This window comes from Microcaecilia unicolor, chromosome 3, assembly GCF_901765095.1.
Source record: "Microcaecilia unicolor chromosome 3, aMicUni1.1, whole genome shotgun sequence".
In the NCBI taxonomy this organism is placed as follows: Eukaryota; Metazoa; Chordata; class Amphibia; order Gymnophiona; family Siphonopidae; genus Microcaecilia; species Microcaecilia unicolor.
Genome location: NC_044033.1, coordinates 107,327,207 through 107,343,436, shown reverse-complemented (window position 1 = coordinate 107,343,436; position 16,230 = coordinate 107,327,207). Strand labels below are relative to the sequence as shown.

General features: G+C 50.5%; 1 protein-coding gene across 3 annotated transcripts in view; it reads right to left on the bottom strand.

Annotated features, from left to right (window-relative positions):
• Positions 1 to 16,230, bottom strand: part of DZANK1 (double zinc ribbon and ankyrin repeat domains 1) — a 179,695-nt gene that overhangs the window by 68,467 nt on the left and 94,998 nt on the right. For all 3 annotated transcript variants that reach the window (XM_030196241.1, XM_030196243.1, XM_030196242.1), the window contains one exon: positions 15,018 to 15,182. In XM_030196241.1, the coding sequence (XP_030052101.1) occupies positions 15,018 to 15,182 (165 nt within the window). The remainder of the gene's footprint in view (positions 1 to 15,017; positions 15,183 to 16,230) is intronic.

The following is a 16,230-nucleotide window of genomic DNA, read 5'->3' as shown; positions in this document are numbered from 1 at the left end:
CGCTCTCTCTCTCAGAAAGGCTCTCTCTCTCTCAGACAGACGCTCTCTCTCTCTCTCTTTGAACAATAAGTGATATGGGAAATCACATAAATCAAACAATAACAAGGTTCAAATTCTGAAGGATCTAATGCTGTTTACACAAAGAACATAGTATATAAACCTGTACTATACACATCAACTGACATTACGTTCATCAACTTTTAAATTACATTTCACAAATAAAAAGTCTTGCCTGTTTTGCTATTTCATTACATACAACAGAAATTTCGCCTGTTGTAACGGGCTTTACAGCTTGTATATTACATAACTTACTGTATGCAAACTAGACTAATGAACAAGATAAAAACTAATTACAGCCAAGTAACCTTTTCAAAAGTAGTATATCACAATAGGAAAAAAAGGAAAAACAAAAGAAAAAGAACAGTAGTAGTGAACAAAATACAGTGGTTGATATGCTGAAGATTTATGGTCTTTCCTTTTAAGGAACTGGTGATGGCCAGCTGTTAAATTTTAAACAGACATCTGGTTCAAATTTATCTATTTAAATTTGGGATGAGAAACGGGGGTGCAATGGTATGGCCTAAAGTTAACTGGACAGTACCAATATTAGAACTATCTGGTTAACTTTATGCTGAAGTTCAACTTAAAAATAGCTGTCATAAAGTTAATTGGACTACTTATCTGGGTATCTTTCAGATTCTATGTGTAATGGTCCATCTTAATTGCATAAGTCATCTGAGTAGTCATTGAAAAAAAACCACCTAAATAAATGATCTGGTTATCTTTAAGCAAATAGTACCCTACTGAATATCCTCTCCCTCAACCTCACTGTCAAAGAGAAATATGTAGTAGGGCAAAAAAAAAAAGAGAGAATTCTGGAAAAGCAATGTCCCGTCCCTTCTACTGTGTTAATTGAATTGGGGCTTAGTTTAGAGGTTTCTAGTGCTTCTCCTGGATAACATTAAACTCCACTTGGCTATAACAGAAATAAATTTATGAACACCAGATACTGCCCAGCAAGAGCCATCAGAAAGTGAACGGGAGATTTTTTTTTAAAAGAAGGCAGGGCCATGCTAGCTGTTGCTCTTCTCTGCCTGTACTATTATAAAATTGTATATTTAGATTTACTGGTTAGGATGATTGACTCACCTGCAAGAAATGCAAAATAATGGGTAAAGTTAGCCTTGGAGGTTCCAGGTGGGAACCATAGGAGCCAACTTTTCAAAATGATTGGGGATGCTAAACCCAATGGAAACAATGTGTGCGGTCAGAGCCTTCAAGATATTCACTAAATCCCCAGCCCTGCTAGGAACATGCTATTTTTTTGGTTGGTTTACCTTTGATCTGATTTGTCCCTTCTCTTGTCAGCAACAGAGCAGATAGCACAATTGGTGTGTAATATACCTCACTAGCATCTGTCAACCGTTAATTATTTTTAATTGATTTTGACAGTTGACCACTAATATGTCTGATCATGGCAGCCAATCAGAATTGAGGATCTGCCCTGGACATGCCCACTCTCAATTCAAGCCCCACCCACTCCTTTGATGACATCACCAGATGTGATGTCTCAGCCCCACCCATCAGGAAAAGTAGAGGCTGAACAAGGGACATCAGCCCCACACATGCCCCACCCTTTTTGCATAACCACACCCCCAAACCCCACCCATTTTGGTGACATCACAGGAAGCAATGTCATAGCCAGACACCCTTTTCCAAGATTACAACGACAACTGTACACATCTCATCACTTCCTGTTTCACACTACTCACTGCCATCTTGGATGGGGGTCATGTGACCAGAAGTGATGTCAAAAGCACCTGACACCACCCTCCACAGCCTAGGAGGACCACGCACAGCTTAAAATGTCTTTTTCTCTCTGTCAAAAATGCGTGGGATAAACACAAAGGAATCCTGTTTAGAAGGAATGGATCCATGGAAGCTTAGTGGTGATTAGATGGCAACACCAGTAATTGGGAAGCAAAGTCAGTGCTAGGCAGACTTGCCTGTTTGCCCCAGTCTCAACCTCGTTCCCTTCCTTGCCTCCTCTGTGTCTCACCTCCCTAGGGTCTTGCCCAGATTTGCTAACACCCCCAGCCATACCTATCCATTCCTCTGTATCTCTCCCCATCCCCCACACCCCTCATTAAACCCCCTTATCTGCGTGTCCTGTGTCTTTCAGTGTTCCTCTGTTTGTCCAGACCCAGTTTGTCCCTGTGCTTTGTGCTGCTGTGTGTATATGTGAGGACTGTTTGTTGGAGAGAGGCGAGTGAGTGATTTGTGTTGCAGCTGTGTGTGAGAGGAGTGAGTGCTGGTGTTGGGAGGGGGAGTGACTGCTGCAGTGTTTGTGTGTCAGGACTATTTTCAGGTGGTGGGAGAGTGAGTGCTGGGCATTGTCTGTTGTTGGAGGGACTCATTGCACTCAGTAGGTGCAGTAGGTGGAGGTGCGCACAGTCCTTAGTTTGGGATAAGTCATTTGCACCTGTGGTGTTTGATAATGGCTGAACTATATGAATTGTTGGCACACAGTTTGATGGAGGTGAAAGAGGGTTTGAAGGACAGACATCGCAGGAGACACCCTATCCCTGGGTATTTAGGCCCCACTCCAGTTTCCTGGAGCTCACCGATGCCTAATGCCTCACCAGGTACCGGTTTGACAGGGCTACCATCTGGCACCTATGTGACCAACTACAACCACTCCTACAGTCCAGGACCCATAGGAAAAATCCTATCCTTGTCCACCTGAAGGTCACTGCCTCCCTCGCTTTTCTGGCCACTGGTAGCTTCCAGGCTGTCCCAGCTGTGAATCCAGCACACCATTTCCAATTGCCTCGCCCAGTTCCTTAAGGCCATCCTTAACCACATCTCACAGTACATCACCTTCCCCACTACCCCAGGCCCTGCAGAACATGGCTCAGTTCTATGGCACAGCTTGCTTTTCCTCAGACATAGGCATCATAGCCTGCACACACGTTGCACTCAGACCCCCCCACGGGGCACGAGAGGCCACATGTAGGAATAGAAAAGCATTCCACTCTATGAATATGCAAGTTGTGTGTGATACATAGGGGGGAGATTGTAGAAATGTGTGCCAGATACCCAGGTTCAACTCATGATGCCTGTATACTACATCACTCTTGAATCTACCGGAGGTTCAACTGAGGGGAGATCACTAGTGGCTGGCTCCTAGGTAAGCGCAACAGGGTGTCACTCCCCTACCTCTGCACGGGCAGCGTCCTTCAGTGACGCGGGGCTCTGTGCCTTAGCCCGCGCAGCACGTGCTCTGCCTGCCTCGGGTGCGGCTGCCATGTTGTTTCTTCGGCGCTCCAGCACCGCGACTCCCTTCGCGTCAGCTTGGCCCTGGGTCCACCCAGGATCCTTCGGTCCACCTCCCAGTTCCCCCGGCTCCTCCCTCTGTCCGTTTGGCCAATTGGGAGCTCTCTTTCCTCTTGTCTCTCCTCCACTCCACTCCTATTAGCCGCCAGCTTCCCTTCTCTTTCTCTTTGCCCTATGACAGCTCTCTCTTTCCTGCTAGGCTCCTGCTGACGTCAGACGCCAGCACTTTATCTGCTGAGCTCTCTTCTGACACCCTGCTTCGGCTTCTACTCCAGTAGGTTTGCTTTTGCGCTGTTGTGTGTTTCTTTCTGCTTTTTCCCTGCCTATTGACCCAGCATGTGCCTTGACTACTCTCTGTGCCTGCTGCCTGCCTATTGACCCAGCACGTGCCTGGACTTCTCTCTGTGCCTGCTGCCTGCCTATTGACCCAGCACGTGCCTGAACTACTCTCTGTGCCCACTGCCTGCCTATTGACCCAGCGCGTCTCGACTACTCTCTGTGCCCGCTGCCTGCCTATTGACCCAGCGCGTGCCTCGACTACTCTCTGTGCCTGCTGCCTGCCTATTGACCCAGAGCGTGCCTCGACTACTCTCTGTGCCTGCTGCCTGCCTATTGACCCAGCGTGTGCCTCGACTACTCTCTGTGCCTGCTGCCTGCCTATTGACCCAGCATGTGTCTTGACTACTCTCTGTGCTTGCTGCCTGCCTATTGACCCAGCGTGTGCCTTGACTACTTGGCCACCCGCACCTGGGGGCTCAACCTCTGGGGAACAGCGGTCATCGCAGGTGAAGCCTCAGGGTTGCTTGACCACTGAGTCAGGACCAGGGTCCTTTTCCTCAGGATACATCTGTGTTCTACTCGGTAAAAGGACTCACGAGTCTGATAGTAAGCCGAAGCCATGAGTTCGTTGGACAAACCTGACCTGTATGACCTGACCCAAGTCTTACAACAACAACAAGCCCAGCTTAATCGCTTGTCTGGAGTCCTGCAGGACATTTGTTCACAACTGACCACTCTTCAGTTCCAGTGGCAGAACCCTATTGCATAGGCTGGACCGGTTCTACCCACACCTGGTCTGCAGCTGCCAGAACCTCCTTACTTTGACGGTACCCCCTCAGCTTGCCGGGAATTCCTTCATCAATGTCTGATGCTATTTGAGATGTAGCCAGTAGCCTTTTCCTCAGATAGGCTGAAGATCATTTTTTTAACTTTATTTATGCAAATGTATGTGGTTACAATAATAACAGGTAATCAACAGTTTTGAAATGTATCATTTTGGCAATACACCTATATTACACTTGCTTAACACCCCCCCCCAAAAAAACAAACTAAAGCAAATCGACCCCCTCCCCCCTCAAGTTCCTCTCCCACTCCCCCACCCCCCTCTCCCTCCCCCAGAGTGCACCAACCACTCAAAATTCTACTCCGAGCAGTCGGTGTTAGCGTGTCCCAGAAGGGAGACCAGAATTGCAAGAGACGGTCCCCGCGCTGGGAGGCCAGATCCCGAACATCCTTATGCTCCACTGCACTCAAGGAGATCATAAGAGACCACCACCACGGAACCGAGGGGCAATCGGGAAGCAGCCAGACACTCAATATAGTTTTTTTCCCCATCAGAACCGCTCACCTTAGGAAAGTTGTTAGACCCGCTCTGCGGGATCCCCCTGTATGATACACATCGAACAGCAGTGCAGGGGAGGGTCGCCACCTAATCCTCCAAATCCCAGACACATGGGCACAAAGGGTCGTCCAGAACGCCAGAACTGGAGGACACAGCCAGAACATATGGCCCAAATGAGCTCCAGTTCCCCCACATTTCGAGCAATCATCACAGGGGCGCAGAGTAGCCCTAAAGGCCCTATGCGATGAGATATATAGGCGCATAGTAAATTTATACTGCAACTCCCGTATATCAGCACTCCCAAAAGCCCCATAACAGGTTCGTAAGCTGGCTTGTAATGTTTTATTTTGCTCATATCACCCCTCTCCTCAAGTCACTTCACTGGCTTCCGATCAGGTACCGCATACAGTTCAAGCTTCTCCTACTAACCTACAAATGCACTCAATCTGCAGCCCCTCATTACCTCTCTACCCTTATCTCCCTTACGCTTCTACCTGAAACCTCCGCTCACAGGACAAATCCCTCCTCTCTGTACCCTTCTTCACCACCGCCAACTCCAGGCTCCGCCCTTTCTGCCTCGCCTCTCCTTATGCTTGGAATAAACTTCCTGAGCCCATACGCCAAGCCCCCTCCCTGCCCATCTTCAAATCCTTGCTCAAAGCCCACCTCTTCAATGTCGCCTTCGGCACCTAACCATTATACCTCTATTCAGGAAATCTAGACTGCCCCAATTTGATTGACTGCACATTTTGTCCATTAGATTGTAAGCTCCTTTGAGCAGGGACTGTCCTTCTTTGTTAAACTGTACAGCGCTGCATAACCCTAGTAGCGCTTTAGAAGTGTTAAGTAGTAGTAGTAGTAGTAGTATCTGGTATCCCAATTCTCCAGACCAACTCTGCGCAGGTCCCCATAGTATGCCTCAGGTAGTGCCTCTCTTAATTGGTTATAAAAATATTTCAAGGGAACTGCCAATTGTGCTTCTAGGTCATATATTTCAACTAGTTGTTCCCATTTTGTCATAGACAAGGAGGCCTGTGGTAACGAGGCAATATAATGATGCAGTTGCAGATAGGGGAGAAAGGCCTGAGGGGTAAAATGCTTGCTAGTACATAAGTCCTGGAAAGCTTTACAAGTGCCATCCTTATTTGAAACTTGGAAGAGAAAAAGAGACCCCTCCTCCCTCCACCCGTGGAAAACCGCCAAGGACCTACCAACAGGAAAGTCTGCATTCTTCCAAATTGGCAACAATGGGGATACATGAGGGTCAAGATTGTAAAGTCTACAGACCCAATGCCATGCCTCCACAGGGGGAGAAAAAGGAGGGCAAAACTCGGTCTCGCAGCGCTTCGACTAGGGGCTGCATGCAGCAATAACTAAAGTGGTGCCATCAAATTTTGTATCCTCTCTGCAAATTTTATAGAGCTGCAGCAGTGCTGCTTTCTGAGAGTAGCTGTGAAATTTAGCGATCACAACCCCGATGCCTTAGATCTCTCGTGGGTTTTTGGCCGATACGATGGGCCAGTTCAAGGCCATGTTTCCAGTGTTTGTTTAAATTTCGTTTCAGCAATAGAGTCTGGAAATCCAACAAACCTCAAATTATCGCGGCAGGACCGATTCTCCAGATCCTCCAGTTTCTGATGGTATTCTTGGGTCAAGCACTCCAGTTTTTCTAGTTCTCCTGCGTGGGCCTGTTGTACATCCTCCACCTCAGACACTTGCGCCACCAGCTCCCCAGTCCTGCGTGTTAACTCGGAAGGTAGAGCTGTCAATCCTGTAAGTTGTTCCAACAGTTGTGTGAAGCTAGGGTCCAGCACGCGTACCACCGAATCTGCAAGTTCTAAGACCACGTTGTCCGGGGGCAAGTGGGGCGCAAGGCTGCCGGGGAGGCAGCCGCCATTTTGGAATCCAGAGGTTTCTGCCACTCTGCTTTCCGTTTCAAGCTTTTAGGTGCTTGCGCCATCGCGGCTCGCATTAGGTATTTGTCCATATGTTGTTACCAGCTCATAGATCCAAAATCCAGGAGTGGGGTGGAATAGCCAAACTACGGATGGGGCCCCGAGGAGCCGATGTGACTCTCGTCTTTCGCCGCTCACAGCATCACGTGACCTCACTGAAGATCATTTAGATTATCTCCTTGCTCTCTGGATCCACCCTGGCTTGGGCCTCGCCTCTTTGGGAACAACAGGATCCTCTGCTATCAGATCTCTCAGAATTCTTCCGCCACTTCAGACTGGCTTTTGATATCCCGGGTCACCCCTCCTCTACTGCGGGAGAACTGTTACGGATCCAGTAGGGAAGTCTCTCCATAGGGTCCTATGTGGTACGCTTCCGAACCCTAGCCTCAGAGGTAAGATGGATCCAGGAGGCACTCACAGCCATATTTTGGCAAGGATTAACTGATCGGATCAAGGATGAGTTGGCCGGCAGGGAAATTCCGACTACCCTTGATGCTCTGATCACCCTCTGCATCTGTATTGATGTACAGTTCCAGGAGAGAACGCAGGAACGTTCTGACCAATGTCGGTCTCTGAAACTACCTCCTCAGATGCATCAGTCTTCCTCTCCCAGAGGAAACGCTAGCTCTATTTATGGAACCGCTGAAGAACCGATGGTTATTGGACGTCATCGCCTGTCTGAGAAAGAAAGGGCTCATCGCTGGGATAACCAACTATGTCTCTATTGTGGGCAGGCTGGTCACTTTTTAAAACAGTGCCCTAACAAGCCGGGAAACGAAAACGGTAACGGAGTTCAAACATGCGTGGCATATGCATAGAGGAATCCTGTGCAGAAGGAATGGATCCTCAGAAGCTTAGCTGAAATTGGGTGGCGGAGCAGTTGGGGGGAAGAGGGGGTGGTGGTTGGGAGGCGAGGATAGGGGAGGGCAGACTTATACGGTCTGTACCAGAGCCGGTGATGGGAGGCGGGACTGGTGGTTGGGAGGCGGGAAATACTGCTGGGCAGACTTATATGGTCTGTGCCCTGAAAAGGACAGGTACAAATTCAAGGTAAGGTATACACTTATAGGTTTTTCGTTGGGCAGACTGGATGGACCGTGCAGGTCTTTTTCTGCCGTCATCTACTATGTTACTATGACCCAGGGCATCTGAAGAGGATGGCCCTGGGTCGATATTCGTCTCTTCTGGATAATCTCATTTCCATGCCCGTCTCTTTGCTCTCGAATAAATTTCAGCTTAACACAATGGCCTTGATTGACTCCGGAGTGTGTGTGTGTGGGGGGGGGAATTTTATCGATGCTCTACTCCTGTCCCAATTGGGAGCCGTGGCCTTGTCCTGCAGACCCACTTTGCAGGTGACTTCTATTCAAGGACAAACTCTTCCCTATTCCATTACCCACGTTTCTCCACCTCTGCTGATGTCTGTCGGAGTACTTCATAAGGAGGAGATCCAGTTCCTAGTGATCCCAAGGTCATTCACCCTATTGTTTTGGGCTTACCCTAGTTATGACAGCATTCACCCAGCATAAATTTATACGTAGAACCTATGTTTCACCATGGAGGGCCTTCAAGGAACATCTGGCCATTGATGGAAACTGTCCCAAATGTGGTATAGAAAAGCCAAGTTAGGCCATATGTGTTGGCTTTGGAATTTAGTAGCAGGACTATGGAAACAGATCTAGACTTACTGTCAATCGCTATACTCTAAAGTCTTTTCCTTTTCTTCCTCCAATATACTCTTTTGTTCTACTTTCAGAGAATCATAGATTCTTCCTGAGAAAGGCTTTGTTACTGGGGAAAAAGACTATTTGTGTTTTTGGAGAGAAAAGCATCTCCCTGGATTCACCTATTGGAGAACTCTGATACTCCTCAAATTATACATTACACATGCAGATAAAAGTACACCACATGTAGTATTAGTCTTTTTGTTTAGTGCATAATGTGCGGAATTGTGTTTCCTGGTGTTTGGTGGACTTCTTGTTTGTACTTCTTTTGCATGTATGCCAATAAGGTAAAATTATGTATCATACCTGATCATTTTCTTTCCATTAATCATAGCTGATCAATCCATAGACTGGTGGGTTGTGTCCATCTACCAGCAGGTGGAGATAGAGAGCAATCCTTTTGCCTCCCTATATGTGGTCATGTGCTGCCGGAAACTTCTCAGTATGTCGATATCCAAGCTCCATCCGCAGGACTCAGCACTTAGAGAATTACACCCACGAAGGGACACTCTGCCCAGCTCACCACCACCGAAACGGGGGAGGGGAATTAACCCAGCTCATCCCCACACAAGTGGGGGAGGGGAATCCGTCCAGCTCATCCCCGCGGAGCGGGGGAGGGACACCACACCCGCCGATGCGGGGGGATCTGGCTTATCCTGCAACCGCAACCGCGGGAGGAGCTGACTGACCCTAACACCGCCGAAGCGGGAGGGGTACAAAACTGCCCTACTGCCGCACGAAGCGGGAGGGAGCGCCGGCAGAATTTAAGTCTCAATCCAGCCCCGTAAAACGGAGGGGAGAGGAATGCAGCAGCTCACTGTAACACAAATTCGTCTCAACTCTTGAAGAATTCATTGAAAAACTTGAACACGAAGTCCTCCTGAACAGGAACTGAAGACTAAACTTGAATCTGAAATGCAACCAGAATATAAACAGTACAGATATCTGGGAGGGGCTATGGATTGATCAGCTATGATTAATGGAAAGAAAATTATCAGGTATGATACATAATTTTACCTTCCATATCATCATGCTGATCAATCCATAGACTGGTGGGATGTACCGAAGCAGTACTCACCCAGGGCGGGACATAGAAATCCCTGACCGCAACACTGAAGCTCCAAACCGGGCCTCCGCCCGAGCAGCCACAGTCAAGCGGTAATGCCTGGAGAAGGTATGGGCCGAAGCCCAAGTTGCCGCCTTGCAAATCTCTTCCAAGGAGACGGACCCGGCCTCTGCCATCGAGGCCGCCTGAGCTCTAGTGGAGTGAGCCTTCAGCTGGATAGGCGGCACCTTCCCCGCAGCCACATAAGCCGCTGCAATGGCTTCCTTGACCCATCTTGCCACTGTAGGCTTAGCAGCCTGCAGACCCTTACGAGGACCTGCAAACAGGACAAACAGATGATCCGATTTCCGGAAATCATTGGTCACTTCCAAGTATCTGATGATGACACGTCTCACATCCAGATATTTGAGAGCAGAGTATTCCTCTGGGTAGTCCTCCCTACGAAAGGAAGGGAGACAGAGCTGCTGATTCACATGGAAGCGAGAAACAATCTTGGGCAGGAAGGAAGGCACTGTGCGAATAGTCACTCCTGCCTCAGTGAACTGCAGAAAAGGCTCTCTACATGAGAGCGCCTGGAGCTCGGAAACTCTTCTGGCTGAAGTGATAGCCACCAAAAAGACTGCTTTCAACGTCAGGTCTTTCAGAGATGCCCTCGACAAGGGTTCAAAAGGCGGCTTCTGCAATGCTCTTAGCACCAGGTTGAGATTCCACGCAGGCACCACTGAGTGCAGAGGAGGGCGCAGGTGATTAACTCCCTTGAGAAAGCGCACCACATCTGGCTGCGAAGCCAGGGAAACACCCTTCAGGCGGCCCCTGAAGCAAGTCAGAGCCGCTACCTGGACTTTAAGGGAACTGAGCGACAGGCCTTTCTCCAGACCTTCTTGCAGGAATGCCAACACTGAAGAAATTGGAGCAGTGAAGGGAGAAAGTGAGCCTGCTTCACACCACGCTGCAAAGATACGCCAAACCCTGGCGTAAGCAGTAGAAGTAGAGCGCTTCCTCGCTCTCAGCATAGTGGCGATGACCTTGTCTGAGAAGCCCTTCTTTCTCAGACGCTGCCGCTCAATAGCCAGGCCGTAAGACCAAAGGGGGAGGGATCCTCCATCACCACGGGACCCTGATGTAACAGGCCCTGCTCCACTGGCAGCCGCAGAGGATCGTCGACTGAGAGCCTGATCAAGTCCGCATACCAGGGACGTCTGGGCCAGTCCGGACCCACCAGGATTATCCGGCCCGGATGCTTTGCCACCCGGTCTAGCACCCTGCCCAACATGGGCCAGGGCGGGAACACATAGAGAAGCTCTTGTGTCGGCCACTGTTGGAGAAGAGCATCTACTCCCAGGGATCGAGGGTCCCGTCCTCTGCTGAAAAAGCGCGGCACTTGGCAATTGGCCGATGACGCCATCAGATCTAGGCTCGGCTGGCCCCAGCGCTTCGTGATGTCCAAGAACGCCTGAGCAGATAGCTGCCACTCTCCGGGCTCCAAGGTATGGCGACTGAGAAAGTCCGCCTTGACATTCATGACTCCGGCAATGTGGGCCGCTGACAGCTGTTCCAGGTTCGCTTCCGCCCACTGGCATAGATTCATGGCCTCCTTGGCTAGAGGGGCGCTCTTGGTACCTCCCTGGCGGTTGACATAGGCCACAGCCGTGGCATTGTCCGACAGGACCCGTACTGGCTTCAACGCCAGTACCGGGATGAACTCCAAAAGCGCCAACCGAATGGCTCTGAGTTCCAGGAGGTTGATAGACCACTTTGCCTCTGCAGGAGACCAGAGCCCCTGCGCTGTCCTTCCCAAGCAGTGGGCTCCCCAGCCCGACAAAGAGGCGTCCGTCGTGACGACAATCCACTCCGGGGTCACCAGAGGCATTCCTGCAGACAACTTGTCTGTCTGCATCCACCAGCTCAGCGCCTTGCGCACTGCTGGGTCCAAGGGAAGGCGCACAGCATAATCCTCCGACATCGGAGTCCAGCGCTGCAGCAGAGAGTGTTGTAGTGGTCTCATATGAGCCCTGGCCCAGGGCACTACTTCCATCGTGGCCGTCATAGAGCCCAACAGCTGCACATAGTCCCAAGCCCGAAGAGGAGAGGCTACTAGGAACTGGTCCACCTGAGCCTGAAGCTTGACAATCCGATTGTCTGGCAGGAACACTCTGCCCACTTGGGTGTCGAATCGAACTCCCAGATACTCCAGGGACTGAGTCGGGTGCAGCTGGCTCTTCTCCCAGTTGATGATCCACCCCAGGGAGCTCAAAAGAGCAACCACCCGGTCCACAGCTTTGCCGCACTCTGCATAAGAGGGGGCTCGGATCAACCAGTCGTCCAGATAAGGATGGACTTGTACTCCTTCCTTTCGCAGAAAGGCCGCGATGACCACCATTACTTTGGAGAAGGTCCGCGGAGCAGTAGCCAACCCGAAAGGGAGGGCTCTGAACTGGAAGTGTCGGCCCAGGACTGCAAAACGCAGAAAGCGTTGATGAGGAGGCCAGATGGGAATATGCAGGTACGCTTCCTTGATGTCCAAGGAAGCCAAGAACTCTCCTGCCTTCACTGCCGCTATAACAGAGCGGAGAGTCTCCATGCGAAAGTGCCGCACTTTCAAGGCCCGATTGACCCCTTTGAGGTCGAGGATAGGCCGGACAGAACCTCCTTTCTTTGGTACCACAAAGCAAATGGAGTAACGTCCCTTGCCAGTCTGATTTTCTGGCACCGGATCAACCGCACCCAGGCGGATCAGGTTGTCCAAGGTCTGCTGCACTGCCACAGCTTTGACCGGAGACTTGCAGGGAGAGAGTACAAACCCGTCTCTTAAGGGTCGGCAGAACTCTAACTTGTAGCCGTCTCTGATGACTTCCAGCACCCAAGCGTCTGAAGTTACTTTGGTCCACTCGCCCAGAAACGAGGATAGGCGTCCTCCAATCTGCACTGGGCCATGGACCAGGACCCGTCATTGGGTACGAGACCCTGGGGGAGGACCGGAGGGCGTACCTCCGGGACGGCGGTCTCTGCGAAAGGAATGCTGCTTGGGGGAGAAGTTCCTTTTGAAGGAAGAGGGGGCAGAGGAGCCCGACTTGCCCGGGCGGTACCGACGGGCTTCTTGAAACCGTCCTCTGGAGATACCGGGGCGAGCACTGGCCCGAGCCCTGACCTCTGGTAACCTCTTGCCCTTAGACGTGCCGAGATCGGTCACGATTTTATCCAGCTCGACCCCAAAGAGCAGCTTGCCTTTAAAAGGCAACTTAGCCAGGCGGGACTTAGAGGCGTGGTCCGCAGACCAATGTTTCAGCCAAAGCCAGCGCCGCGCAGAGACTGTCTGAGCCATGCCTTTAGCCAAGGCTCTCAAGACATCATACAGTAAGTCTGCCAAATAAGCCAAGCCCGATTCCAGGGCCGGCCAGTCAGCCCTCAAGGAAGGATCCGAGGGGGAAGCCCGCTGCACCATCGTCAGGCACGCCCTGGCCACATAGGAGCAGCAAACTGAGGCCTGCAAACTTAAGGCAGCCGCCTCGAAGGACGACCTTAAGGCCGCCTCCAATCTTCTGTCTTGGGCGTCCTTTAGGGCCGTGCCACCTTCCACCGGCAACGCCGTCTTCTTAGTCACCGCAGTGATTAAAGAATCCACGGTAGGCCAAAGAAAGGCCTCACGTTCACTTTCAGGCAAAAGATAGAGGCGGGACATAGCCCTAGCCACTTTGAGGCTCGCTTCCGGGACATCCCATTGAGCCGAAATTAAGGTGTGCATGGCATCATGCACGTGGAAGGTTCTAGGCGGGCGCTTCGTCCCCAGCATAATGGCAGAGCCAACAGGGGCTGAGGGAGAGACGTCCTCTGGCGAGGAAATCTTCAAAATGCTCATGGCCTGCAGTAACAGGTTGGGCAAATCCTCTGAGCGAAAGATCCGCGCTGCAGAGGGGTCATCCGCTCCATCCGAGCGGGAATCCGTCTCCTCCAAGGAATCCCCAAAGGACCGTTGGGAGAACTCAGATACGCTGCCCTCATCTACATCAGAGGAAACAGCGTCCTCTAAGGCCTGGGAATCCACCCGAGGGCCTCAACCCCGTTATCGGACAAGGGAGAAGGTGCAGCGTTTTGCATAAGGAAAGCCTGATGCAGCAGCAAAATAAACTCGGGGGAGAAACCCCCCAGACTGTGTATTTCAGCAGCCTGGGCCACAGCCCTAGACGCACCCTCAACCGGCGCTCGCAAGAGCGGGGGAGCAACATGCTGCGCATCCAAGATGGCATCCAGCGCGACACTCCGCGAAGGAGCCGCGCGGGAAGAACGGCGCTTAACTTTAGCCGCTTTTTTGCCGTCGCCCAAATCAAGGGCGGCCATGGCATGAACGTCTCCCAGCTCAAGGGCGGCCCAAGAAGAAGCCGTCCGAGCAGAGTGGCCGGCCAAGATGGCGGAGGCGAGCAGCGGGGGATGGGCGTTTATGGCGGGAAAAACCGCCGCGCCGGAGGAAGACCCGGGACACTGACCGGCCTCCAAACTGACACCCAACAAGGGCGAATCAGACATTAAAACCCCCGCATCCCCGCTAGAAGCGCACACGTGGTCCGGGGAGCGATTCTTCGCGCCCTCGCCCTCCGACGCCATAGGCCACGTGGAGATCAATCGGGGAACCCCCTGCCCGCTATAAAAAGGTAAAAATTACCTGCTTCTCGCTCCGAGCTGTAACGACCTGGTGTCCCAGTGAGTAGCTGCAATAAACGTTTAAATAAACGTCGAAATAAACGCCCTTAAGGACGTCCAAAATTTTTTTTTTCTTTTTTTAACGGAGCCAGCGAGAGGGGGGAGAAAAGGAGGGACCTGGCGTCACCAGGTTTGCACTTGCTCAAGAAGAGCCCTCAACCCCAGGCACTCAACAAAACCTAAAAATTAGGCTTGGAGGCCTAGCCAGAGCTGCTGCTGTGTGTGACCACCACCTGCTGAGATAGAGAACATACTGAGGAGTTTCCGGCAGCACATGACCACATATAGGGAGGCAAAAGGATTGCTCTCTATCTCCACCTGCTGGTAGATGGACACAACCCACCAGTCTATGGATTGATCAGCATGATGATATGGAAACATGATTTTTTTTTTTTTAAAGCAGAGATTTGTCTGGGTAACTCCTTAAGTTAACTGGAGAAATCTTTTCTATATCAGCTTCCTGTTAAATTATACTGCAATCCAGTAATTTTCCAGAGCTATAGTTCTTAAACTAATGTGCATTTTGTGACATAGTAAAAGAAAATAACACAAGTGAAGAAGACAAAGCAATCTTTTTCAAAAGTGCAACTCATATGGTATCAAATATGTACAAAATATACCTCAGAGAGGGCAAGAGTGTCTCCAGTGCCCAGAAGAAGATTGTACTGAGGCTTAATTCTTGCTGGTGGTTCAAGATAGATTCCACATGAGAGACAGAAACGGGCATAGGGGTGATTGCTGGCTTCACATTTGGAGCATATAAGGTAACTCATGGGTAGGCTAGGCTGGAAGACATAAGGCATCTCTTCAGCTCGAATGAAGCAGCTCACTTTAGAAAGACAACTAACATACTTAGAAAATCAAAAATATTAAAGGGGAAAAAAATCAAGACTGAAAAAATATACTTTGTGTAGTTTCTTATGACATTTTTCCATAAATGCTATTGAACAGCCTCAGCAAAGCAGTTTAATATAGCAGTGGCATAGCCAGACGTACCAACTTAGGTGGGCCTGAGCCTCAGCCCAAAGTGAGTGGGCACACACTATTCTCCCCCTCCATCATGACCACAAATTCAATAAATACCTCAGATACCTCAGCTGGCAGATCCCCAAGCCCCATCAGCTGAACACTGTCGTACTCACTGCAACTGACAGCACTCTCTATGGGCTGCTAACAAATTGGCCTTCCTCCCTCCTGAGCATACGCAAAAACTGAACATTCTGGGGGGGGGGGGGGGGGGGGAACCAGCACAGCAGAAGCCCATAGAGAGTGCCGCCGGCTGCAGTGAGAACAGGAGCTTTCTGGGCAATCGGAGCAGGACCTTTTCAACTGGAGGGGCTTGAGGATCCCCAACAGCTTTAACATGGGTGCCACAATTTTGGGTCGCCTCAAAAGCTGTCCTTAATTAACCTGCTTAGCTATGGGGGCCCGGCACTGAATATCAGCTGGGGCCCACATAACTATTTTCTAACTTGAAAGCCCCCCTCCCCAGAATCCTTTCTTGGTCTCTAAAATAACCCCACTCCATTCTACTCCCTCCTCCAACCCTTGAGAATCAAAGTCCCTCCCCTCCCCCACCTGACTCCCCCCCCAAGCTCTAGGTAGCCCCCCCCCTCCCGGCCTACCTGATGTCCCTGGTAGTCCTTGGGAATTGTTACTACTATTTACTACTATTTAACATTTCTAGAGCGCTACAAAGTGTACGCAGCGCTGTACAAACACAGAAGAAAGACAGTCCCTGCTCAAAGAGCTTACAATCTAATAGACAAAAAGTAAAGCATTTAAATTTAAAATATTTAAGCAGTCAAGCACAAGAGAACAGTCACAGAAGGA